Source organism: Gadus macrocephalus, chromosome 2 (assembly GCF_031168955.1).
Source record: "Gadus macrocephalus chromosome 2, ASM3116895v1".
Lineage (NCBI taxonomy): Eukaryota > Metazoa > Chordata > Actinopteri > Gadiformes > Gadidae > Gadus > Gadus macrocephalus.
This window is the reverse complement of record NC_082383.1, coordinates 10,629,592-10,655,636: the sequence shown is the minus strand read 5'-3', so window position 1 is coordinate 10,655,636 and position 26,045 is coordinate 10,629,592. Positions and strand designations below refer to the sequence as shown.

General features: G+C 42.3%; 2 protein-coding genes across 2 annotated transcripts; one reads left to right on the top strand and one right to left on the bottom strand.

Annotated features, from left to right (window-relative positions):
• Positions 1 to 388: 388 nt before the first annotated feature.
• itgb3a (integrin beta 3a) lies at positions 389 to 19,374 on the bottom strand. The gene is made up of 15 exons (XM_060040414.1): positions 19,024 to 19,374; positions 18,360 to 18,445; positions 17,833 to 18,037; positions 16,691 to 16,943; positions 10,653 to 10,815; positions 10,359 to 10,520; positions 8,883 to 8,978; positions 8,705 to 8,794; positions 7,276 to 7,410; positions 6,723 to 7,152; positions 3,476 to 3,698; positions 3,186 to 3,289; positions 2,805 to 2,921; positions 1,720 to 1,886; positions 389 to 1,480 (listed from the first exon to the last, which is right to left on the bottom strand). Exons 1-15 carry the CDS (start codon positions 19,088 to 19,090, stop codon positions 1,415 to 1,417), a joined length of 2,364 nt encoding a protein of 787 aa, XP_059896397.1. The 5' UTR covers positions 19,091 to 19,374; the 3' UTR covers positions 389 to 1,414.
• Positions 19,375 to 23,523: 4,149 nt separating this feature from the next.
• On the top strand, positions 23,524 to 24,910 carry rprml (reprimo-like). Its single transcript, XM_060040406.1, has one exon. It carries the CDS (start codon positions 23,944 to 23,946, stop codon positions 24,268 to 24,270), a length of 327 nt encoding a protein of 108 aa, XP_059896389.1. The 5' UTR covers positions 23,524 to 23,943; the 3' UTR covers positions 24,271 to 24,910.
• Positions 24,911 to 26,045: the final 1,135 nt, after the last annotated feature.

Below are 26,045 nucleotides of genomic sequence, written 5' to 3'. Positions count from 1 at the left end.
ATAAATATATTGATAATTTTAGGTTTAAAATCAAATCTGAAGTTGACGTAATTCACTCGTCATACAAAAGAGGGCGGCATATTACAATTATTATGTTCATCTGCTCACAAGCGTAACAGTTTTGTTTTGCTAAATATATATTTTTTCCACATAATTTTTTATGCTCTGTAACTTATGGTTTTTATGCTCTGTAACTTATGGTTTTTGTACAGGGCTACATTTTAATAATGTTACAGAATCTATTTGTTGTGAGGTTTGTTTCGATATCCAATAACTGAATAGAACGCATGTAAACTGAGGAAAACAATTAAATCGATAAATCAATTCTAATTACATTTTCATTTCACTATATTATCTTTACGAACAAAACAGAGGATTGCAGTCAAGATGTTTTGCATATCATGATGCAGGTTTATTAACTTTTATTGGATTGTATTGCAGTAGCCTATGGTGACCACTGATGTAATATTAATAGCACTATTTTAGATTCATATACATTTTCATCCGGTCTTCAGTGTACAGCAAAAATACAAAACAAAAATATCAAACTTGATTTGTAACAATTCAACATTTTCACACAACTAGATACAAATAGAAAACAGTTTACATATCAAGCATAATATTATCGATTTGTTTACATTCGTCACAAAATCTGAAATAAATGTAAAAATTGCAAAGCATTGTGAGAGTGATGATTTGTTGGTTTACACATTTTGCTTATAGAAGCAGCTAAAAGTGGTTTGCAGGAGACAGGCCAAGGTTTATTATTATATTTAGCTGGAATTATAGTTAAGCAAATAACATGTATTATTATTATTATTATTATTATTATCATCATCATCATTGTTATTTTGATTACTATTATTTATTTTAAAAGGTAGTCAGGAAAATCTAGAATTTCAAGCTCAACAGACCTCATGTTTTTCATTTTCTGAGGTGCATAATTTGATTAACTATTTAACAAAGATAGAAACACATTTACAATACAGGACAGTTTTTACAGCATATATTAAAAGGTAACATTCTGAGCAGTTGGTGCTAGGCCTACAAAACAATACAACTCAAATGATTGCATGATTGTGCATCTGGTTTTGTTTTATTGTCCATATTTAATGTTTGATCCCATGCTCAGCTTTAGGCTACATCCTATACAGGACAGACATTATTTGCTCACTATAGCTAGTGGGTGAATAACACAACCGCATTTGGAGCAGTTAAATAAATGTCATTCTTCTTTGCACAATGACAACATATTGAAAACAGTCCCTCAATTAAATTCGACAGTAGGTGGCCACGTAACAGTGTAACAAAGGTGCTCCCTCCCTGTACATTCTTGTGGTAGTACAACACATGCTGGGCAGACTAGAGAAATACCCCTGAGATTTTTATTCTCTTTTCAACATCGTCGCTGTGCTCATTTCCCTCTGTATGTCACGTTGGTAAACGTGGAGGTGGCTCCTTTGTACAAAGGATTGTTAGCCTGGAGAAAGGGACACAGAAGTGAAAAACGTTATTTGTGGTATTTCCTCAAATTAGGATTTTCATAATTCATTATTTTATCATTAACATCAGATCGCAGTATATTGTGTTTTTAAAAGGGGTGAGTGATACTATACTAACAACTAGACAATATTTTTTTAGAGGAATAAATAAAATCTCATAAATGATCCCATATGGGACATCCCATGGTGTCATATAGTAGGCAACATTTGAACTCACAGTATCCCACTTGGCCTTTGCCCTTTCGTCGTTGAACTTGGCAAACTCTCTCCGGTCGACGATGGTGACCCACAGCTTCCAGATGAGGAGGGTGGCTAGGCCTAAAAACAAAACTGCCACGGCCACTGCCAACAGGACGACCCAGATGGCAGTACCCTGCGGACAGTCTGAAAGCAAGGGGGAGGAGACAGACGATGTGGTAGGGGTAAAAAAAAAATGAAGGAAGGATGGATGAAGAGGACAATGACAACATCTGTGATAGGAGGCATTAATTAAAGACAAATTGATGCTCAACGTTCGATATGTATACGCGTACGGGCGGAGCCTTTTTCTGTACTCTGTGTTCATATCTTCCGTATTTGTGGACGTATTCTGAAAGCTCACGTTTACGGACGAAACGGAGCACTACCACAGCAGTAACATCGAAAATAGTTGGGCTGTGTAGTACAAACAAGACACGACCATAGGACACGAAGAAGACACTTAAAAAATGACGTCCGTCATCATTTCTCGCATTGGCAATATTAGTGAAAAGTTTTGTATATTAGTGTTTGTGTATTTAAAGGCCTCACAAACTGCCATAGCTTTTTAACTCTTTCTTACGAATTGCATTATGACAACCTCCTCTACCGTTGCCATTTTTCCCTCTGTATCCATGACAACGCTGTCAAAGATGCAAGGAAGTCGGCCTATGTTAGCATTTACTGTGACAACGTTTGAAAACAGTGAAACGTCTGACTTATCAAATAACATATTTAAAGGGAGGATAAAAATAAGAATAAAGTAAGCATATGCCCCAAAAAGGTTTATTACATAATAATATTCCGTAATGGAATCATATTGCACTAATCTCTTTACACAACCATGTTTTTCATACTAATTATCAGCTTCTTCTGTCTACCAGGTTCTGTCCAGGTGTACCAGCAATGATTATTATTCATATAATTATTATTATAGAAGCTCACTCACACACACACACACACACACACACACACACACACACACACACACACACACACACACACACACACACACACACACACACACACACACACACACACACACACACACATGCCTTGCCTTACCTGGCTCTTTCATCACATACAAGATGGATTTCCCACTTGCATCTTCAAAATATTGAAAATACTCCACGCAGTCATTTTCATCCTTGTACGAACAGTTTACCGCATTCAAATTATTTACTGTAACAAACAAGAGATTATGGACAGTGAATGAAACAAGGTAATCACAGCATAATGAGTCATTGTATTGTGTCGTGAACCCAACCACCCAAATGAAACAAATAAATAATGAACAACTTAAAACAACAAGTGAAGGCTATACATGTAGGAATCACAAGCTAGGCTTAGTATTCTATTACTTTTTTACATTACAGCTTTAACAACAATTTTGCATGCATCCAAAACATCATGTCATGTACGACTTTCACAAACACAATTGCTGACTTATTTTATCCACCGGCTCGATCTCATCCTTGCAGATTCTTGCGCAGGTCTCGCTGTCGTCGCTTAGGGGACCTCGCAAGAAGTGCTTGCATTCCACACAATCCCTGTTACCGCAATGATAACACACAGGTCCAATTCAAACATCTTACCATGGTAAATCCCAACCGATATCCAAGTAGCAAGGAGAACCTGATCAGTTAGGTTTAATACCATTCTGATTCTACATGATTCAAATGCTAAAAACATACTCAATAGAAAAAATAACTATTAATGTAATCTAAAGACGTTACTTTTTGATGGTGCACGCGTCAGGGCAAGTGGGGCATTTCTCACAGGTGGTTCCGTAGGCCCCGACCTGCGTGCACTCGCACTTGCCGCACAAGCAGTGGCCGCGCCCACTGCACCGCATGCCGGTGGTGGACATGCAGGTGTCCACACGTTCAGAGCAGTTACAGTTGCTTCCTTTCCAGTCCGCGTTGCATATGCAGATGCCGCAGTCGCATTTCCCGTGACCTGTTAAGAGAGGAATTCTCCGTTCAGTTCAACTCCAATTAATATAATTTATAAATTTTACTGTTAGGGACCTGGTTCGTAGTTAAAAGATGAGATGCATTTTAGACATGTGAGACGGACATCATAAAAGTACAAGATAACATATGTTCCCGATGTTTATAGGGATCATTGTTTCAACACTGTTTACATCCGTGGTTGATTGTGAGACTGCGTCTGGGAGTTGGCCAACGTGTCTGACTTAAGCCACTTTAGCATTAGTCTTTTGTTTGTTGCATGACTGGACAGGTATTTGTACGACTTGCTTCATAACAAACCATAATTAGGTCATGATAGTCGACCCAAGCATGTTGTTATGCTTGTCTGGTGTCTCCAGACAACTAGTGGTCACCTACGTTCACGACGGCAACAACAACAACAACAAGACTTTTGCCTTGACAGTTGACAGCAGTTTTTCTCTACTTGCAAAAAAGCAGTGTGCTGACAGCAAGCAACTGAACTAATAACATGTCCAGGTGGCATCTTGACACACCGTGTAAAACTGAAGGAGAAAAAAACGCTTACAGGGTTAGAGAACAAGCTTTGATAATGACAGGCAGGAACTAGTCAGTCAAAACCAGTCACTTGCTTATCAGAGTGGCTTTCAAGTATCATTCTGGTTCCAAAGGTCCCCAGAGGTCTCCAGGGAAAATGTCCCTTGTACTACACAAAGTCACCCATCGCTTTTTCATAAACTTTGAGAGGAAGTGGTTCTGAGAGCTACAGGTCATGACTACTATTTTTGTAGTCATGCAGGCTTTAATCAATGATTAACTACTTGACACGTTCAACCACATCCTTATCGTTCTTCTGCTTCCATTGGTGCACTTGTGTTTGCTGTTTTCCAAGTAAGAATCTGACATGCTGAATGGCCGTCTTGTTCTTGTCTGGCATGTTCTTTTGGCTATTAATCCTGGCTATTAATCACATATCATTTAGGGCATTTAGCAGACGCTTTTATCCAAAGCGACTTACATCAGTTAATACACACATTGACACACCGACGGCAGAGTCAACCATGCAAGGCGACAGCCAGCTCGTCAGGAGCAGTTAGGGTTAAGTGTCTTGCTCAGGGACACATCAACACTCAGATAGGAGGAGCTGGGGATCGAACTAACCTTTCGGTTGCAAGACACCTGCTCTACCTCCTGAGCTAAGTCGACCCCATATCTGTGCTTTGGAGAAGACAAGCCAGAGGTTGGTGAAAGGAACTCAGAAAGAGAGCGACTGAGGGAACAATTGAGCAAAAAGAAAAAGCCAGACAGGGAAGTGGATCATGTGGTAGGGGGTTGGAGCTGGTCAGGAGGGATGGAGGAAACAGTGTGAGACAGATAGAAAGAGAGAGAGAGAGACAGAGAGAGAGCGGGAGAGGAGGAAGGTGGAGAGGGAGGAATAGGCAGCAGTCCAGAGGAATGCTAACTCTCCTATTCTCTGGGGTAGCACGTATGCGGCCCCTGAGGGGATACTTGCATTAACCTGCCCTTCAATGCTCTGCTCCATACAACGGACAGCATGAAATAAACACCCACAGGAGATCATTTTAGGCAGTCACTGTTACTGTGACTGTGTGCGTGTGTGTGTGTGTGTGTGTGTGTGTGTGTGTGTGTGTGTGTGTGTGTGTGTGTGTGTGTGTGTGTGTTTGTGTGTGTAAACCGAAACATCAGCTTTTTAGGATAAAAACAACTTCTATCAGAAGGTCCTAAATGGATAATAAAAATGGAGATTTTGGTGACCAGCTGTGTTCACTGTAAATTCAGAGCAGCCTATCCTGGCTGACTGATGCATGGCATCCATTAACGTGGTAAGAATGAGAAGTCTCATTACTCCCCCCTCTTACACACACAAACACACCCGTGTTTGAGCAACATGTCTAGCGTACTGCATTGACTCATATCAGGCACCAGATTATAAGATAACGGTCCATAATACGGGAGTGACTGAACGGACACACCTGGGTTTATGGAGATGTGCAAACAGGTCGTCTCCTACAAGGCTCTTATAGACTAGTGTCGAGCCCTATCTATGACAAAATACCTTTTGTCCTTGGTTGCGATCATTTAAATGCCATTTTTATGTTCGGTTTACAGTTAGCTAATCCAAACGATTAAATTGAAGGTTTAAAATCAGGGATTTCCAATTTTAGGAAAACAGTTTGAAACGGTTAAGTTCAGCGTTAGGGGTGGTTAAATTTAGGTATTGATTTAGAGATGGTCAAGTCTAGGCATTGGTAAATACGTTTAGGTATTAGTTAAGAAATTTGAAAATAGATGCGTCAACCGACTTAATGAGCACAGAGAAACCGCACACATCAGTCTTGACTAGTGAACAAACCTTTGTGTTTTCTGAATTTACACCCAGGTGACAACCTGATTAATACGCATTTTCTCTTCTAAGCTGGGATACCATAAGAGGACATCTGTTGAGGAACTCTGGGGTCGCCTTTTTTTGTTTTCACAAAGTCCAAGGGAATTGAGTAAACCGGATTGTATGTGTTTACGTGCGCGCATTCCACTAGGGTTTGCTCAGGCCTACAAGAATAAAGAATACAATTGTAGTAATATTTCAGGTTATCTCCTGGCTCTTGTTCGTCCTACAATATCATGGTGTTTTAGAGCATTCCATGAGTAATTATATCCTAGGAACACCTTACCTATGAACGATCAAACAAAAACGACTGAAGTGACTTCACTTAAATTGCTCACCTTTTAAGTTTTTATCAATGACAAATACTGGTTGGAATTTAATATCTAAGATTTCACTATTTTACTTTAATTTAGTTTCTTTATCACAATTTAACAACTAATTTGTCATATCTTCTTATTAGATTTACTTTGTGTGCATTTTTGTTTAGCCCTCTGAACTTCCTTTTACAGATAATTTGTGCTACATAAATAAAGATACATTATTATTTTATAGTACCATTGGGAAGATGAAAAACCAAGTGAATTCCAACCATGAAAGCCACCATTCAAAAACCCATCTACTCACCAGAGCACTGTTTCCCTTTGAAGTGCGTGCAGCTGAAGTCGTCACATTCGCAGTACTGGCCCCAGACATGCCCATTGTCATTTCTGCGACAGGCGCACTGTCCACACAAGCATTCCCCTCGACCGCTGCAGGTCAGGGCCTCGGGATTGGGGCTGCATTTTTCATCATCAGTCGGGCTGTAGTCTCCCTCAGAACACTCGCAGTTCGGGCCCAGCCGCCCCGGGTGGCACTGGCACACGCCGCACTCGTGCGTACCGTTGCCCTGGTTGCACAGGGGGCTGTCCAGCTCGGCCTGGGCCTCGCAGGCGCATCCACAGGCAAAGTCCACGTTGATCTCCAGGGCGTCCTTGAAGCCCCTGGGTTTGATGGTGAACGTGCGGCTCTTTTCCTTGGGGCAGCCCCGCAGACGGGCCTCCACACTGAAGGACACCTGTGAGGGTGGGGAGAGAGGAGGAGTGTGTCTGTTGATTGGGTGTCATGGTGGTACTGGTGGTGGTGCTGCTGGTGATGGCGGTGGGTAAAAAAAATAAATAAAAGTTAGCCAAAAAGTTACCGTGTCACCAATCTTGAGGCCGCTGCAGGACTTGAAGCCGGGAATGACCTCCCCGTTGAGGCAGGTTGCATCGAAGGACAGAGCCAGCTCCTCCGGAACGTCCAGCAACTCCAGTTCTACCTTGGAGCGGATATTCTGCTCCAAAAGCAGATGGACACACAGAAGTTAGGTTCCCCTTAGATGGAAGAACATGAGGTTCCACTTAGATGGAATGTAGAAGTTCGTTCCAAATTCAAGTGCAAGATTCCAAGTCCCGAAGCTTCCAAAAGGCTGCGGAGTCAATACTTGGATAATGCTTTATTCTTGGGCTCACGCAAGATAGGCTGAAGGTGAATACTACTCAACTAAAACTGGGGGTCAGGGGCAGGATTCGTGGGGGCAGGGAGGGTTTGTGAGGGCAGGGCAAAGGTGTCTTCAACTAACAGTGGGGTTCAGTGACGGGGCTCGGGCCAGGGAGGGTGAAAACAGCAAGAGGCGAGGCCCAATCCCATTTCTACCCCTTACTCCTTCCCCTTACCCCTTACCCTTACCCTTTCTAAACAAGGGGGAGGGGGAAGGGGTAAGGGGTAGAAATGGGATTGGGCCTATATATAACTGTCTAATAATTCACACAATCCTCAACAGGAAGTATTTAATTAATGTAACACATTTTTTAGATGCAACAACCTTAGTTCCGATCAAGGGTTCGAGGAACCTTAGACATTTCACTCATACTAGGGCCGCGGCCTCGTGCCCGAGTTCATTTGCATACTAAAGTCTAGAACGTTTGGCTAGTGTGACCACGCCATCCGTATTCCAGCACGGAACAGCCCCTTGGCCACGGCACACTTGGGAGAGGTGTGCCGTGGCCAAAGTACAGATGCTAATGAGATGACACGCACACACGCGCGGATACGCAACGTGAGCTGGATGACGTAGTCCCTGCGCGACCCTTCTTTCTTTATAGGTCCATGCCCTTCTTCCCCACAACAATCATTTTAAACAATGGCGGCAAGCGGTTCACGAGAGGGTTTACGTTGGTGCGATAGTGGAGTCGAGTGTTTACTTGAAATTAGGGCCGACGACAGCATTCAGTCGCAGCTGGACACCACGCTTGGTGATGACGTATTTATCGTATTACGACGTGATGACGTATGTATGAAGGAGCAATCGTGCCCAGGCCACGGCCTTTGGGAGCAGTGTGACCACGGGCCAGCGGGGGGAGTGGGGAGGGGGGGAATCGTGGTGAATCTTCCTGCAGCACGGAACAAGCAAACTTGCCTAACGTGAGTGCGCCCTTAGAGTCCACTTTAGAAGAAAGGACATTAGGTTCCACAATATAACCACATTGCCCAGAGGACGAACAGTATGTTATTGATGATAGAAACATAGAAAAGGTTTTGATAGTACTACTCTACAATAATTGAATTAGTAAACTGATATATCTCACCGCATAAGCTTCGAGAATGAGTCGAATAATGTTCCCAGAGTCACTGGACAGCATTCCCACTGTCGTGCCTGGAATGAGCTGACTGTAGTTCTGAGGGGGGTGGATGGATTTGGTAAGTAATGGTTTAATAATGTTAGAATGAATGGATATTACAGAACCAATGGTTTAGAGGTATTACCTTGTAGAGTGGAAGCACAATCTCGGTGACAGCAAAGACAAGGTTGATGTTGTTTTCTGACATTTTATCCGTCAAAAGAGCCAAAGAGGGATAATCCTTAAACACAAAGGAAACAGCAAACTCAATGTTTCTACTTAAAAACAAAAAAGGAAAGAGTGATGCATTTCTCAAGAATAACATCTAAAATTGGACTTCCTGGCAACTCAAATATTTAAATTCCAATGTGTAACATTGCAACTTAAGATGTGTAACATGTAATGCGTAACATTGCAACTAGCTCGTACCTTAAAAGAATCGGAGGAAATCTGTCGTTAAAACTGATCGAGACTGATTCAATATTATCAAAAGGTCACATAATATAACCGCATAATCTACTAGAAATTTAAATCCTTGCCAGCCTGTACCTCTCTCTTTGTTTACAGTAATCCTAGTATCAACAATACCAAAACCTCTCCCACTCATGCCACCCACACAGTCAAGCTACACAAATTTGGGTCACACTATTGTTTCTGAACACTTCCTACTAACTTGGAGGGACTCAAATGTATAAATTGTTATTTAAATTGTCTAGAAAAGACAAATGGGCCATGGAACATAAATAACATATGTCCAGTTTCCTTCTCTCTGTGCAATTGTGATGTTCATGTATTTTTTCTCAAATAAATATGGTCTGTATGTCAGGCCCTCATTAACAGCAGTCAAACTATAGGCTGTGGCTATTGGTTCACTGACTGTTATCTTTTAATTTGAAACACATTGTGCTGTTCTAGGGTGAACGGTCACTAGGTAATCCCGCCTCTCTCTTCTTTTCTTTATTTTCTAGGTCTTTGTGTTTGTTTTTGTACTTGTGTGAGGATTAATTGGATGGTTTTGATTGGCTGGTAGTGGTGGTGGTGGTGTGTTTCTGTTGATTAGTTAACCAGGTGGCAGCTTGAGTATAACAGCAAGCAAGTAGAGGTAAGTAAGTAAGAAGCTTAAGAAGACATGTCTGTTTTTTTGTCTTGTTGTTTGTGTCAATTTTGATGGTTGCTTATTTTCTGTCTATGTTCCTAATAATAACGGCGGCTGAGATGAAAATGTCCTTAACCATAAAAGTTTCCTTCTCCATTAAAATAAAACGGATATGACAGCTCCTTATCTTTTGGTGGAAGGCGGGGAGGAGGGGAAACAAAGGAAGCAGGCATTTCCAAGTAACGGCTATCTAACTGACTCACCCTGGATTTTTTTTTTTTAATAGCTACAGCCTGCAAATGTTTGAAAGGGAACACATTTAGTAGCAGCAGCTTCATTCTTTTTTCCGGATCACTAATCGAAAACAAAGACAATGTATAACTTGGATGACATAAATTTGACGTTTAAACGAAGAATGTTTGTAGGTATACTATACTGCTTTTATTCCATTTTAGAGCACTCTTTTATCGCTTGAATGTCTGCGCTAAAGTTTATGCTGCTCCTTGGCCAGTCATTCCTCCCTACCAGCAGTGTGGACATGTCGTACACGTCACTCCTGTCCAGGTGACAGAGGCCGTCGTTGGGCGAGACCACGCCGGCGATACGTCCGTCCAGAGCGATGTGCGTCTCGGCGTCCGTAGTGAACACCAAGAGGTGGGAGGCATCGGGCCGCCAGCCAATTTTCTCCTACACAAGATGAACCGCAGGGTGATGCCCGGGGGTATGAGATGAGGATGTCATATGTGTGTGTGGGTGTGTGTATACACGCGTGTGCGTGAGTGTATGCATGCGTGCACGTGACTGTATGTTTTTTGATACCTTGCAGACTGCTGCCTGCATGATGGCGTCGAAGCCCCCCTCAGGGGAGTCTCTGTTCCTGGAGACCTGCTGCTTGCCCACCTCCTCTGTGAACCGAGCCACCTGCTCCGTCAGAGACAGCACGTTCTTGTATCCAAACTGAGCCAGGCAATTCGTTTTTATCCTGGCCACACCCATCAGGTCGATGAAGGGGAGCGATGGCATGTGGGGAACGGAGGAGAGGAGGAAGTGAACACACAGTTAGGTTTGTTATTCGTTACCATTTTAATTTTTTCACACACACACACACACACACACACACACTAGGGCTGAACGATTTGGGGAAATAATCTAATTGCGATTATTTTGACCAATTTTGCGATTGCGATTTAATGTGCGATTTTTATAATTTATTATGTTCCTTATGTTGTGTATTATTCACCAAATATAAATAAATCATTCTTTAGTATGACTAACACAACATTGGAGGCAGTCAACATAAAAACTGCTCTTTCCTTTAGGCCAGGCCGATGTGTTGAGATTAATTTAGATTATAAACTTCTTTATTTAACCATTGAATTGTAAAATAAAAAAATAAATAAATGAATCCTACCGATTTCCAGTCAGTAACGGTAACAAATTACTTAAAAAAATATATATATCGCAGCCTTTGCGATTTGCATACCGCGTTCTATTACATCGCGATTTCGATTTGAATTTGATTAATCGTTCAGCCCTAATGGCCGGTTCAGACTACACGATTCTCAGACATTCCTCCACGATTTACCATGTCTCACTATACGATCACAGAGTCAGGAAATCGGGCCTTGTCTCGTCGTAAGACTGGCCACACTACAAGATTCTCAGACATTCCTCCACGATTTAACATGTCACACAATACGATCTCAGAGCCAGGAAATCGGGCCTTGTCTCGTCGTAAGACTGGCCACACTACAAGATTCGAGGGTGCGATGCTCTCTACTTTGTATCATTCACGTTTGCAAGATATTTTGAAAATCTAAGATTTAGAACTAACATAAATGCTTTTTACATTTTTGTCACAAAGGTTCCAGTAGTTTTTATATCTGCTCAATGCGGCAATTCCTCACAGTAGTTGTGTTGCGTGTGACATGAACTATACAAAGTAGACGCAGCAACAACGTAGCCTAGCAACAAAGCGTCAACAATGGATCCCGAGTACCTAGCAGTAAGCATTATGCTGGCGGTCCTCTGCACAGAGACGGAAAGGAAGAAAAAGAAGAAAAGATTGTGGACTCGTTCTTGGGTTGAAAATGCAGGGACGTTGCTGCCACATTTACACCAAAGTTGTCTCCATTATATTGCTCCATTTTCTATCGTTTTCTTTATTAGCATTCTTCTTGCTATTGATCGCATTCATTTTTGCAGTATAGTTACTCCTACTCAGCGTAGTGCAGTGAAGTCAGTTGGTAAACACTGTTCGCGGGCTTCCCTCACGCAACTGGGGGCGTGGTTCCCTCATGTCAACAATGGATACGTCATGCGATTCCCCAAAAAATTCTGACATGCCAAACTTTTCATGCCAACATAAGCATCGCAGATCGCAAGCATGTCACATTACAAGACCTCGTCTCGTCGCCGACCCGTCAAAATCGTGTACGATTCGCAAATTTGTCCGCGACAAAAGAATCTGGGCAAAATCGGGCTGAAATCGTGTAGTCTGAACGGGCCATAACACACACACACACTATATGGGCTACATATGATGGGACTTCCCCACTGAGTATTGCAGTGGAGTAGCAACAGAATAGATAGTAGATAGTATTAAGGGAATAAGATTTACAGATCCCGCTTTACAGAATTTACAGAAGCCCTCCATCTCACCCTGATGACTAATGCAACCCTCATAATCATGTTTTTGGCATGTTCTTAACCAATAATTAAATTAAATTAACTTATATTTGATTTGTATTGTCCTTCTTAATTTTACAGAAATGTAAAATTAATTGAACTGTAGAATCTGAAAGGTAAAATGTATTGCCCTGCACTGCTGAAAAATCTGAAAGGTCAAATGTACTGCCGTGCACAGTGCACCTGGAAGCTGAAGTCGAAAACTGACTGACGCTGAATTACATTACCTGAAGAAGCAAAGTGCTGAAATACATTGTTACAAAAGCTGGAAGCTAAACTGCAATACTGTCAAAGCTTGAAGATAGTAGTAGCAGTGGTGGGCCGTCAGGGCCAGTAGGGCCTTCTCTGCTGGCCCTGTCCAAATCGAAATAATATATATTTATTATTTTTTTCAAAATTACATTAATTTGTGTCTGAACGCATCTTAATTCCATATTTTTTTCAGTACTTACAACATAATTCCAGAAGGAAAACGGTTTGTTTTTTGTACGGCTGAGCTCAGCTGAATAACACATCACAGTTACATGGACCGGCGGGGCCAGCACTAAAAGTATTGCTACCCTTTCGCTGAAGCTGCCACCTCCCATTGGATAATAAATTAGACTGACGTGTGTAATCAGCCAATCAAATGTTGATGTGTAGTAATAAAACAACCCCAGGTCCCAGCAATATGCCGGTGCTGGCCCCCGGTGATCAGCGAATTTTGAATCGTTGGCGGTAGGGCTGGGCGATATATCTAATATATGCGATGTATCGCGAGATGTTCTCCAGGGGATGTATAAAATGCCCCTGTCGCGAACATCGAATACAAATTGGCACGTAATCTGTTTATTTTTGCCGCCGCCGGCATACTCATTGTGCGTTCACACCAAACGCGACGGGGCGACAAAATCCCATATAAAGTGAATGTAGACGCGTATCGGGCGAATTCTTCGCGAGAGAAAACCGGCAACAAGTTTTGATTTGTCGCACCACACTATCGCCGTGCACAGGCGAGCGTGTTCACGAGTATTTGTGGCGTGACAAATTCGCTCGAGTTGAAATGTATTTTAATTTCTCGTGATGACAGCCAATCAGCGTTCAACAGCGTGGCCACTGAGTGACATGTGTAACGTAAACAGCCAATCAGCGTTCAACCGTCAAACTCAGTGCAGTGCAGTCCGGGGTGAACTGCAGCATGGAGGAGAAAGTGATTGTTGCCGCATGCAGCATGGAGGAGAAAGTGATTGTTAATAGTACATAATATAATATAATTGTATAATATCACGGCCAAAAGCTCTGTGCGCCTCCGACGTCTCTCCCTCTTCCACAAAAGGTAAAGACATGCAATGGCACAAACACACTCACTCCCCCCGCCCGTTGCGAGTCCGCGAGATTCTCATGGACGCGCGTGTGTGACGTAGTCTGGACGGCGTGCTGCTGTAGGTGTGTGTACCTCCGACCGGTGAGTGAGAACAGCGAGAGAGAAAAAAGGATGGAAACTGAGGATTTGGTTTTGAAAAAGAATAGCATTGGATCCGTCATCTGGCAGTGTATATATAATAATTATTATGCAAACAGTTAATAAATAATTAACGGTTTGAATAAATGCTGTGTTGGTAAATCTAACTTGCTGTGATTTTCCTTTTCTTATGTGCAAGTTCTAAATTGTTCCAATACAAAGCACTAATGAGTTTAAACAATATGTTGTTTCATGTAATCTACATGCAGACTTATATTTCAGGAATACTAGAATTATTACTGACGTAACATTATGCCAGACATGGTTGAATCGAGCATTTATGATGTGCTCTAGAGGAGATTCAAAATATATCGAGATATATATCGTGTATCGAGATATAGTAAAAAAATATCGAGATATTAATTTTGGCCCATGTCGCCCAGCCCTAGTTGGCGGTATAGTGTTGATAGTGAACTAATATGGCCACCGCCTTCACAGCACCTGTTTCTGATCTCCTTCGTTTGCCTTTTTCAAGGCGATCGTTTGGAGAGAAGACAGATTTTTTATTTCAAGAGGAAGACCTACACCGAACCCTGATGGGCTGACCCCGGCCGGTAAAGGTTTTGTGCGGCACTTTACAGAGTGCAACTACAGCCGCTATGACTGGCTAACGGCTAGCACCGTTCAGAACAACCTATTCTACTCGCCGTGTTTGCTGTTCAACATCAGTGAGGGGACATGGAATAGCGCCGGATTTAGCAGTCTTAACAGCCTCACCAAGGCAGCTTTAAAACATCAGGCCATGGGTGATGGGTGATACTTTGCGCTGTGTAGGAGCGATAATGTTCTTGTGGTACTTTAGTTCATAACGCATTTTTTTTTATGGTTTGAAACACAAATATATTGCTGGAATTTGGGCAGTAGGCTTAATGGTAATGCTTTGTGTGGATGCCGCTTAATAAGCATATTAAATTAACCCGTTCACTACTATTCCTGTGGGCTTAATATTCTGTCTGGAATAGCTGATATCTGGCATAAAGGCCTACTTGTATGTTTCATTTTTGTTAATGAACTGGCGTTGCACTTGTAATATTGTCGCTATAGGCTACTTTATTGAATTCGTTGAAGTTGTGAAAGCATCCGGTGAAAATAACAATTACACTTGTTTTTGTATCATGTGTGTGATGTGCAATCTGGTTGCGCAGTGACACATGGAAAGATCTGATGCTGATGCTGCATTACTCTAGCTCTGCGGTAATGCAAAGTGGTGTGCTTGTGCGCTGGTTTTGTTGCTGAAGATCAACTGTGTTGTTGTGGATGTTATGCAGTAGCGCATATTGTGGCTGTGTTGGCTGCATCGGCACCTAATATGAAATTTGTGTGCATGTCTGAGTGTTTGGGGGTCGGCCGTTGGTGGAGTTCATTACTGAAGGCCCTGACTTAAACCCCACGGTACGCTACTGAGTAGTAGTAGTGGTACTAGCTGTAGTAGTAGTAGTAATGGACTGGTAGTAGTAGCTGAGGTAGTAGTAGTAATGGACTGGTAGTAGTAGCTGAGGTGGTAGTAGTGGTATCTGAAGTAGTAGTAGTCGTAGCTAAAGTAGTAGTAGTAGTAGCTGAAGTAGAAGTAGTAGCTGAAGTAGAAGTCGTAGTAGTAGTATTCGCTGAAGCAGTAGTAATAGTAGCTGAAGTAGAAGTAGCAGCTGAAGCAGAAGTCGTAGTAGTAGTATTCGCTGAAGCAGTAGTAATAGTAGCTGAAGTAGAAGTAGCAGCTGAAGCAGAAGTCGTAGTAGTAGTATTCGCTGAAGCAGTAGTAATAGTAGCTGAAGTAATAGTGGTACTAGCTGCACAAAGGATATGCCTTATGAAAGGTATGGTATTGATTGATGTTTGTAGAAAGAATTACTACAATTACAATAACAATTACTAATAATCCCGCCACTTTTTCTTTTTAAACCAGCCGAAATTGTATGTACTCGCCTAATGTTAATTACGACGTTATTAAAAGCAGTCCAATTGGGCGTGAAAAATTGACCAATCTGGAAACACTGCCTGCACATCCTCGCGCGCTCACCACAGCGTAAATCAATGAGACCAACTGAAAACAAGCCAGCATGGAACTTAAACTGGGATTTTGAAAAAAAGTATAAAGGTAATTGAAATTCTGTTTTTGTTACATGTTTAACGATAAAATATGAAGTTACGAAGTCTGAAGTATAAAGCGTCAGAGAATGGGCGGACGGCTCCGGCGACCTCCCATTGTATTAGATTGAAAAGAAATATATATTAAAAGTAGAATATCTTAAAAATCTGAAAAGAAGCGCGTGATCCCTAGCTAATCTGGACAAGTTAATCGTTTTTTCATCATTAATTAAATGTTAGTTGTTTGCATAAGCCTAACCCAATCCTAACACACAACCCTAACCCTAACACACGACCCTAACCCTAAGCCTAACGAGCGACACTCTGTGGTCAGTGAAAAAAAACGATTACCTTGTGCCAAATAGATATTTTAGTAACAATTAACAAATATTAAAAAAGGGTGAGGTAATGACTAGTTTGCTATTTATGGCAAATTATTACAAAGTGTTACCGAATCGAGTCCTTAAGTAAAAAATGTATGAAGTTTGTAGAGAATAATAAAGAAGCAAGAAGAAAGAAGAAATGCAGCTCTCACCTAATTAAAGTAAAGTCTGCTAAACGTAGCAAAACACTAAACTCCACCTACCCATAGCAAGGGTTCTTCAGAGCCTTCTCCGGGGCGATGTACATGTACGGAGACATGGGCTTGTCCACGAAGGCCCCAAAGCCCATGCGCAGGTTGCTTGTCTTTTCGCCAATAGCTTTGGCGAGATCGTTGCCAAGGGAGCGAAGTTTAGCCAAATCGTCTTTCATGGAGTAAGACAGGTCCATGAGGTAGTAGAGGTCCACGGGATAGTCCTCCACCTGCTTCACTAACACGGTGAAGCGCTGGGTGTCGTCTGGCCGGTCATAATGCCGAGGAAGAGGAAGAGGAAGAGGAGCAGGAGGAGGAGAGGATGAAGAGGAAACGGAAGAGCAGGAAGAAGAAGAAATTAGCGATAAGAAAATGGAATGCATGTATGTATTTGGATCACGGTCTTATAGCGAATTGGATATTAATTGCAAAGTTACAAGAACATATCCAATTTGAGGTTGGTACTATAGTTTTAGAGGTCAAGGCAAAAGGTTGTGGGTTCAAATGCAACAGTATATACCTGGGGACTGTGGAACAAGATGCCTTATCCCCTACCTGCTCATTGATGTGTCTAACGAAATACAATTTGAAGTCACTTTAGTTTAGATAAAAGCATATTCTAAAACATTATTAGGGCTCTACAGTGTATCTAAAGTCTCTTCATCACCACCCCCATCATCCCATCACCATAATCTCATCACCATCATCAACCCCACCACAATCCCATCAACATCATCACCACCAACACATTATCACATCGCCATCATCACCACCACCACCATCACATCATCACCATCATCACCACCACCACCATCACATCATCGCCATCATCACCACCACCACCACCATCACATCATCACCATCATCACCACCACCACCATCACATCATCACCATCACCACCACCACCACCATCACATCATCACCATCATCATCACCACCACCATCACATCATCACCATCATCACCACCACCACCATCACATCATCACCATCATCACCACCACCATCATCACATCATCACCATCATCACCACCACCACCATCATCATCACATCATCACCATCACCACCACCACCATCATCACATTATCCTCATCCCCATCACCACCGCCACTATCAACACCACCACCATATGGAATCATTAAACATGTCCTCGCCTGGTCTCAGCTTCATGTGGATTCGTTGAGGCTTTATCTGCGTGACGTCGTCGGCCACTCCTGAGGCCTTGTCGCTGAGGGGCGTGTCCTTTACAACGGTCAGGGAGCTGGACGGGAACTCCATGGACGCTTCATCACAGCCCGACGCCAGGAGCTGGTCCCTCAGGTCACAGCGGGACACGCTAGAGCCCCCTCTCCCGAACCCCTGGCCAAAGAATACCACTAAGAATAAGCTTTTAGGGCTGCGTTGTGGGTTGATTTCTTCAATCAGAGTGCACTTATTCAGAGTGTATGCGTGCACTTGTATGTGTGCACACATGTACGTGTGCGCTGGTCTCTGTTGGTGTGTGTGTGGATGTCGAGTGACTGTGTGTATTTGTTTGTGTCCAGGTCTGTCTGCCATGATGATGTGTGTGTGTGTGTGTGTGTGTGTGTGTGTGTGTGTGTGTGTGTGTGTGTGTGTGTGTGTGTGTGTGTGTGTGTGTGTGTGTGTGTGTGTGTGTGTGTGTGTAGCACAGTATTCTCACCTCCTGAAAACACCAAGCACATTTAGGGTTTATAGCCAAACATTGTCGACAAGTACTGACTCCTCGCGATGTACAGATGTTGGATCCTATAGGAGAACACAGAATATGTCACGGTAAGCCATTTGACAATACAAATTGTTGACATTCATGACACCAACAGTCCTGAAAGTCTGAGAGAGTTTGATCCCTTCAACATCCGATACGACATTCTACAAATATTTTAAATTAGTAGTAACATCCATTACAAAAGATAATGTTAAAATTAAAAATAAATGTCAATATGCATATAAAAATAAAATGTTTCTATTTAGGTTTTATTGGAAGATGACAACTATGTTAAAACAGAAACAGAAACAGCAGTTACGGCATTCCAGTGCCATTCTGTTTGTATAAACATATTACAGGCGTGTCCCACGGGGAATACAATTGTATCCCGTATGTTTTCATCGCCTTATATGGCAGTGTCCTCCTAACTTCCTCGTAAACGATTAACTTAAACAAAATCAGGTTATTATTTGTATGATAAGATAAGATCCTTGAACAAAAGTATAGCATGTAAGAATGTTGTATTGAAAACGACTAATCGTGTCCTATATGCAAACAGGATCGTTTGAATAAATCGTCGTATATTATTTAAAATAAATGTAATAAAATAAAAACTTACCATTAACAAACAATACGGCCATTATGAGTAGGAATACAATTATTAAACGGTGTAATGAAGTTCCCATGGTTGGAAAGTCGCTAACCTAAGACTTGAGTTGCAAGCTTGACGGTTGGCTGTAACCTATAGCCCTTCGATTGCACCACTGCTCAAAAGTCTTTCCTCATAACATTAAACGGTTCCGCTCGTCCGAACGCGTTGACGAGTGACTAAATGGGCCGAGTTTAGTTCTGCTTGCATGAATAGGCCGGCTCGAACTTTAAAATGATCGAGATGGCTTCATGAATTAAATAACCGACATGTGTATTCTTTTTTATGTCCAGTCCATGAATCCATTTTTAGAAAAAAGATTGCAATATTTCGTTCCTTACGATAAATGTGAGCTGCTCCAGGCATCTCCAAATGAAGAGTTAGGAATACCTGCCGTACAATGGCCCCTAGTGGAAGAAAAATGTGTGTGCAACTTCAAGTTTTAGAGAGGCATTTTTCTTATAAAACACACAAGTCTGTCCTGTCTTGAGCAACCTTAATGTTGTAGAGGGTAAATCAATGCTGCCATTTATTATGTTAAATACATCTCTTCTCTTGTTTTTAAATACATTTAAATCATTCATTCATATTCATAGGAAGAAGTATCAGGAATAAGATGCAGCACTCTTATATGCCAACTTCTGGTCTAGCTGTAATAGAGTGGTTATGTTGAGGGGGGGGGGGGGGGGGGGGGGGGGGGGGGGGAGGGGATAAATTAGACAATTCCTCTGATCTCTCGGAGCACTTGTCCATTTATTGAATACTTTCACCCTCTCCCCCTTACCCTTAGCTCCTTCTCTCTCGTTGGTTGCTAAGCTACTGTCTGACACAAGTGGTGGAAGTAGAGAAAGTGACAGAAACAGACACAGTGGCATCTCACTGTAAAATAGTCGAAAAATTCGTCGTGCCGTCAGACTCCAGTTGCTCATTGACGTGGCCCTTGGGGGAGAGGTTAAAGGAGAGACTAGATTCATCGACGGCGTTGGCAATAATTACTTCCATCGACTTCGCCTGTAGCCTTTTTCTCGGGTTCACGGGCTCTCTGAGAGCAAAATGGCATTCACGTGCATGAAGTGGCTGCCGAAGGAACCAGTGGCGGAGCCAGTCAAACAGCCAGACAATTAAAAGTGTGGCTGAAGGAAGAAGAGGAAGAAGTGGGCAGTAGAAAAGGGTTTGGATGGGAAGGTGTTTAGGTTCCTGAGACATATTCATCCATGACCCTCTCTCTCTCTCTCTATCTCTCTGATGAGCTCTGCTCATGATGGTTTATTGATTAATTGGTTGGCTTTTCAGCAATTCATCCTCACAAACAGACATACACACACATGCAGACACCCTCCAGACACACATACACAGACACGTAAAATCCGAGACACAGAGTGAGCAAGACTGAAAGACAGCAGAGAGAGAGAGAGAGGGAGCATAAATGATTGCGATCAAACAAAGTAGATGCAGTCAGAATGGTCTGCTGGAAGGTGGTGCTGCATGGGGCGTCAGTGTGTTCTTCATGACTAGGTGGCCTGACTTAAGAAAACAGGCGTTTCAATCACTCAAATCCATCTAGTGCCCTCCGCCCATTTTGTGTCTCAATGCAGAGGTATCATACCGGTTAAAAATGGTTATCTAGTTATACTATCTGGTTACACAGTGGTGATCTGGTAAAACTCTGGATTTACTCTCTAGTTATAGAGTTGTTATTCTGATTATACTATCTTGTCATACTGGTTATAATATCTTGTTATATTGTTGTTATCTGGATATACTATCTGGTTTAACTCTGGTTATATACGGTGGCTATCTGGTTATACTAGGGTGACCTGGTTGTAATATTTGGGTTTACTGTGGTCATATCTGGTTATACTGTAGTTATCTGGTAATACTATTTATTTTACTTATCTGCTTACATTATCCACATTCCAAAGAGATGCATTTTAGATGACACAATTTGTTGCCATTTATAACCAACACACACACACACACACACACACACACACACACACACACACACACACACACACACACACACACACACACAGAGATACAAAGACACACACACACACACAGGCATGCACACACAAACACGAAACACACATCCGAGGAAGTGTGTTTCCTTGGAGACGGAGGAGGTGGGCTTGAAGGGCCAGGTAATGCCACGCCCTGGAGAGGCAGAAAGTTCAGCTAGGATTGACTGTTCGCTTGTATGCTTTGTTTGCGTGTGTCTATCTGTATTTGTACATAGGTGTGTGTGATGTGTGTGTGTGTGTGTGTGTGTGTGTGTGTGTCTGTGTGTGTGTGTGTGTGTGTGTGTGTGTGTGTGTGTGTGTGTGTGTGTGTGTGTGTGCGTGTGTGTGTGTGTGTGTGTGTGTGTACGACAGATACCAACATCTTGTTGCTAGGGACGTCTTCACTTAGTTTGTGTTGCTAGGCTGGCAATTCCCTTACGCTAAGTGGAAACGTTTTCTCCTCTCCTCCTTCCAGGGCACCTCCTCACTGTCATCCACCCACCCAAGCTCCCTCCCTTTGTCCCTCGTCCCTTGTCCCTCGTCCCATCCTCCCTCCCTTTTTCCCTCTATCCCTCCCTCTATCTTCCACTAAACCAAAATAACTTCAGCAACCATCTGTCAATATGCTCAAAGGTCTTTCGGTTGCTTAGGAACAAGTCAGAGACACACGCATTCTATATGTGTGTCTCATATATTTATATTCTTCTGTGTACAGTTAGACTCATTAAGGTCTGTGGTTGGAGAGATGCCATCGGTAGGTTGACCCAGCTGGACACAAGCATTTCCGAAGGAAGCGCTAGACTGCAAACACAAGCCGCCAGAGCTGATGTGTTGATGCAGAGATAATGGAACGCTTATTGCCGTCTGTAGAATGAGCAGAGAACGTGTGAACTTTGAAAACAAGATTTTCCTTTCCTGTGTTTGGTTTTTCCAAACAAATGTAACGATTTGTCTCCTCTGACATATTTAGAATGACACTGCACACACACAGACAGACAGACAAACAGACACACACACACAGACAAACACACACACACACACACACACACACACACACACACACACACACACACACACACACACACACACACACACACACACACACACACACACACACACACACAGATACACAAACACACACACACACACTGTGGACTGGAAAATCCAAGGAACAAATGCAAATTTCACACTTTGGATTTACACATTAATTAGCGGCAGCATACCAAATAAAAAATGTAACACAATTATTCGCTCTTATTGAGCATGAAACACACTGATAAATGAGTAATCTCCAGTCCCCAACCTTATGGAAGGATTCTGTGGGTAGACGTATTCATTGTTTAATCACATGTCAGTCAGGGGCCTGGGAGCTGCTGACAGTACAACAGGAGCCTCATAGATTGGATGTCATGCTTTTATTGGAGAGCAAAAGTTACTGATACATTTCTAAGCTCTCCAGCACGAACGCCGTATAATTATGACAAGGCTCATTTTATTTGTTTATTTTGTTTAAAGGCTTTTTCATCAAGTATTTCATTGGTATCGTTTTCATGGTGAATTGTTTTATAGACATGTTAGCAGTATAGGAAGTTTAGGAAGTTATTTGTGACGTCCTCCACTGCATAAAATGTCAACGTGTAAATTACATAATAGTATGTGAAGCTTCTCACTGTTTTAACACTAACAGTAATGTTTTATATAACCTTTGATGTTGTACAATCAGCTATCACCAATCAGAATGTGATTTATCACATGTCTCTGGGAGGTTGTGTGATTGTGTGCATGGGTGACAAGCACAGTTTTCTCATTGGGTTAGTACAATATAATATAATAATAAAATAAAGTGTATCATAGAACTTTCAATGGTGGGTTTTGCTTTATTATAAGGAAGCTATAGGCTAACTGAAATGAAAATTATATTTTTTTTTGTTCAATTGAAAATGCGTTTAAAGTGATGAATAATTTACCAGTGTTCATTATTTAGGTTTTGCCTTAAGTGTTGACAATCTACTCCTTAAATGGCAGACCTACTCATAACTTTAATAGGCCTTCGGCACATTCAGAGCTGATCTGTTGAAGGCATAATTAAACACTGAACCCAAACAGTGAAGATAGAAAAAGGAGCCAATATTTCAAATCAATGTTGCGCCTTGGTTTCTACGTTTCAATTCTTGAATTCTATATTTATTGCTCTCTTATGAGATAACCAAGTCACAGAAGAAGCAGTTCCCAGAGCAAAGCGAAACAGCTAGACGTTTATGGGGTATACGCATGATCATTTCTTTCTTTCTTAGGTTTTCTTGAATGTAGACCCTATATTCTACTTAAGTTGTCAAGTATTAAATGTTGTTTAACAAGTGATTCATGCGTTAGACTTTATGTCTATGTTAAAGTAGCCAATGTGATATTTATAGAAGTCCCCCCCTCCATTAAACAGAATCTTAAAATTGTGACGGATGATCGGAATTTCATGTTTCATCCCTTAATTGGTTGAAATCCAAGAAACCAAGTTGCTGGATTCGAGAAAAGAGAATATGTAGGCTATCATAATGGACTACTAGCTGAAAGACCCATCTACTTAGAGCCATTCGAGTACCTCCCCTCATAAAAGCGGTGGTGCTCCTCGGGGATCTCATCATCACTTCGAAACGCACCAGAGACTTGGCACAAAAGCTCACAGGCGACCACAGGTGTACAGGCACTGTCTCGTGTTACATCGGCTCCTCGAGAGATGCGTTTTTACACCTAAGGACACCCACCAGAGCAAGCCTCAAAAAACGTGAAAGCCGAGCGGGAAAGTTGTGCTTCTAAGGGACCGTTCTCGGTCAGTGTTTGGAGTCCGACTCCTCCGTTCCGAGTTTCTGAACATCCGCGAGGAGGAACAACCATGAACCGCACTTTCTTCGAGCTTACCCAAAGTGCGCTGTTCAACGGCAGCCAAACTCTTGCCGGTACCCTGGCGAGCTGCTGTAACGGCACCGATGTGGCGACCAGCGACGGCGGGTCTCTGGTGCTGCAGCAGGACGAGAGGAAACTGTTTATCATGCGCGTGGTGCAGATAGCCGTGCTGTGCGTGCTCTCGCTCACGGTGATGTTTGGGATCTTTTTCCTGGGATGCAACCTGATGATCAAGTCGGAGAGTATGATCAACTTTCTGGTGAAAGACCGGAGACCTTCCAAAGATGTGGAAGCGGTGATGATCGGACTGAGCTAGAGAGCATAGAAATGTTAGCGCGGAGAGATGAATGCCTCGGCATGTCGAATCTGCATGCACACATTGAAAATGCGCTCTCGGTGTGTTGGTAAGGAAAATATTGATATGCAAATAGTAGGAACCCTTTCCGGAAAAAATAAATAAAATCTGCAACAAAATATCTACAAGGACAGTGTGCGTAAAGTTTGAGCCAGAAATTGTTTACACATCGGCTGGTCTGTATGTTTTGATAACCATAGGGCCAACTTGAACAAAGCAACGAACATGTTTACAAGATGTTACCTCAAACTATTTTAGTAAATTTCTAATGATGATTATTGAATGTTTTTAGCTCATAAACTCAAAACGCATGGTAAGCATTGTGCTGTGGTCGTTCGGAAGATGATGTCTTTGGACGTAATGGACGTGGATTATAGTTACATACAAAAAGTCTTATTTCTGTAGTACTCAGTGGCATGTGGGGGATGCAGTTTTATTAACCCAATCACAATCACAGTGTTTTGCTCCTATCACGCATGCGCGGTTCCGGGTCTGTAAGGTGATCAAAAACGTTTTGCACTTTTGACAATGCTGCATGTCTTTTTGTATGAATATATCTTGACATCGTGCAGCATGGTATTAAAATAATGTCTTGAACTGCCATGAATCTTTCCAATCTGTTCAAAGCATGTGCATTAAGTTTATTTACAAAAATGAAAGTATCATACCAATTACTGGTTGTATGCTTTAGAGATAGATAGAAAACAACTTTATTAATCCGCCGGAGGGAAAATTCCTTCGTTACAAGAGCCCAGCAGCAGTGGAAAACACAGTTTAGATACAATACAATAAAAACAAAAAGTATTAATGAAAACAAAAATAGACGCTAAAGTAAATTCTAAAGTAAAGACAAACCCTGCAAACAAAACGGTATAAGTAATATAAATTCTACAATACAAAGTGGTTAAGTATAGTACTTCACTGTATATTAAAGTGTATGAATGCAAATGTAAACAAAGAGAAGTGGCCCAGTGATGAAGAACACACACACACACACACACACACACACACACACACACACACACACACACACACACACACACACACACACACACACACACACACACACACACACACACACACACACACACACACACACACACGCACACACGCACACACACACATACATACATACATACATACATACATCAGGCGCTGTTGTACAGACTATCGGCTGTCTGCACCTGTAGCGCTCCGCTGGGGGAAATTTATTTGTGGCTAAAGGTGCTCCCCATCTGGCACAGCTCAGAGGGGATGGGATGGTTATCAACGATGGACTTCAATTTGTCCTTCATCCTCCTCTCCACCACTACCTCAAGACTTTCCAGTTCTAGCCCCACAACAGAGCTGGCCTTCTTCACCAGCTTGTTGAGTCTGTTGGACTCCCCAGCCTTGTATGCCACCTCCCCAGCACGCCCCAGCAAAGAACAGTGTGCTGGCTACCACAGACAGATGAAACATCTGTACTAGCCTGCCACACACGTCAAAGGATCTGAGCCTCCTTGGGATGAAGAGTCTGCTCAGATTCTTCCGATAGAGGGCCTCGTTGTTGTCCATCCAGTCCAGTTTATTGTTTATGCTCACTCCAAGGAACTTGTACAAGTCCACTGTCTCTATCTCAACCCCAGGATGGTAATGGGGGTTGGGGGCTTCCTGCTCTGTCAGAAGTCCACCATCAGCTCCTTGGTCTTGCCGATGTTGAGCTGGAAGTGGTTCTCCTCGGACCATCTGACGAA

Bases quoted from the DNA above. Each gene is read 5' to 3' on its own strand.
- itgb3a (XM_060040414.1), bottom strand. From the start codon at position 19,090: ATGGGAACTTCATTACACCGTTTAATAATTGTATTCCTACTCATAATG. The intron at 8,979-10,358 runs GTAGGGAGGAAT...TTTGTGTTTAAG, and splicing joins ACGACATGTCCACACTGCTG to GATTATCCCTCTTTGGCTCT. The intron at 3,290-3,475 runs GTAACGTCTTTA...TTGCGGTAACAG, and splicing joins GACGCGTGCACCATCAAAAA to GGATTGTGTGGAATGCAAGC.
- rprml (XM_060040406.1), top strand. From the start codon at position 23,944: ATGAACCGCACTTTCTTCGAGCTTACCCAAAGTGCGCTGTTCAACGGC.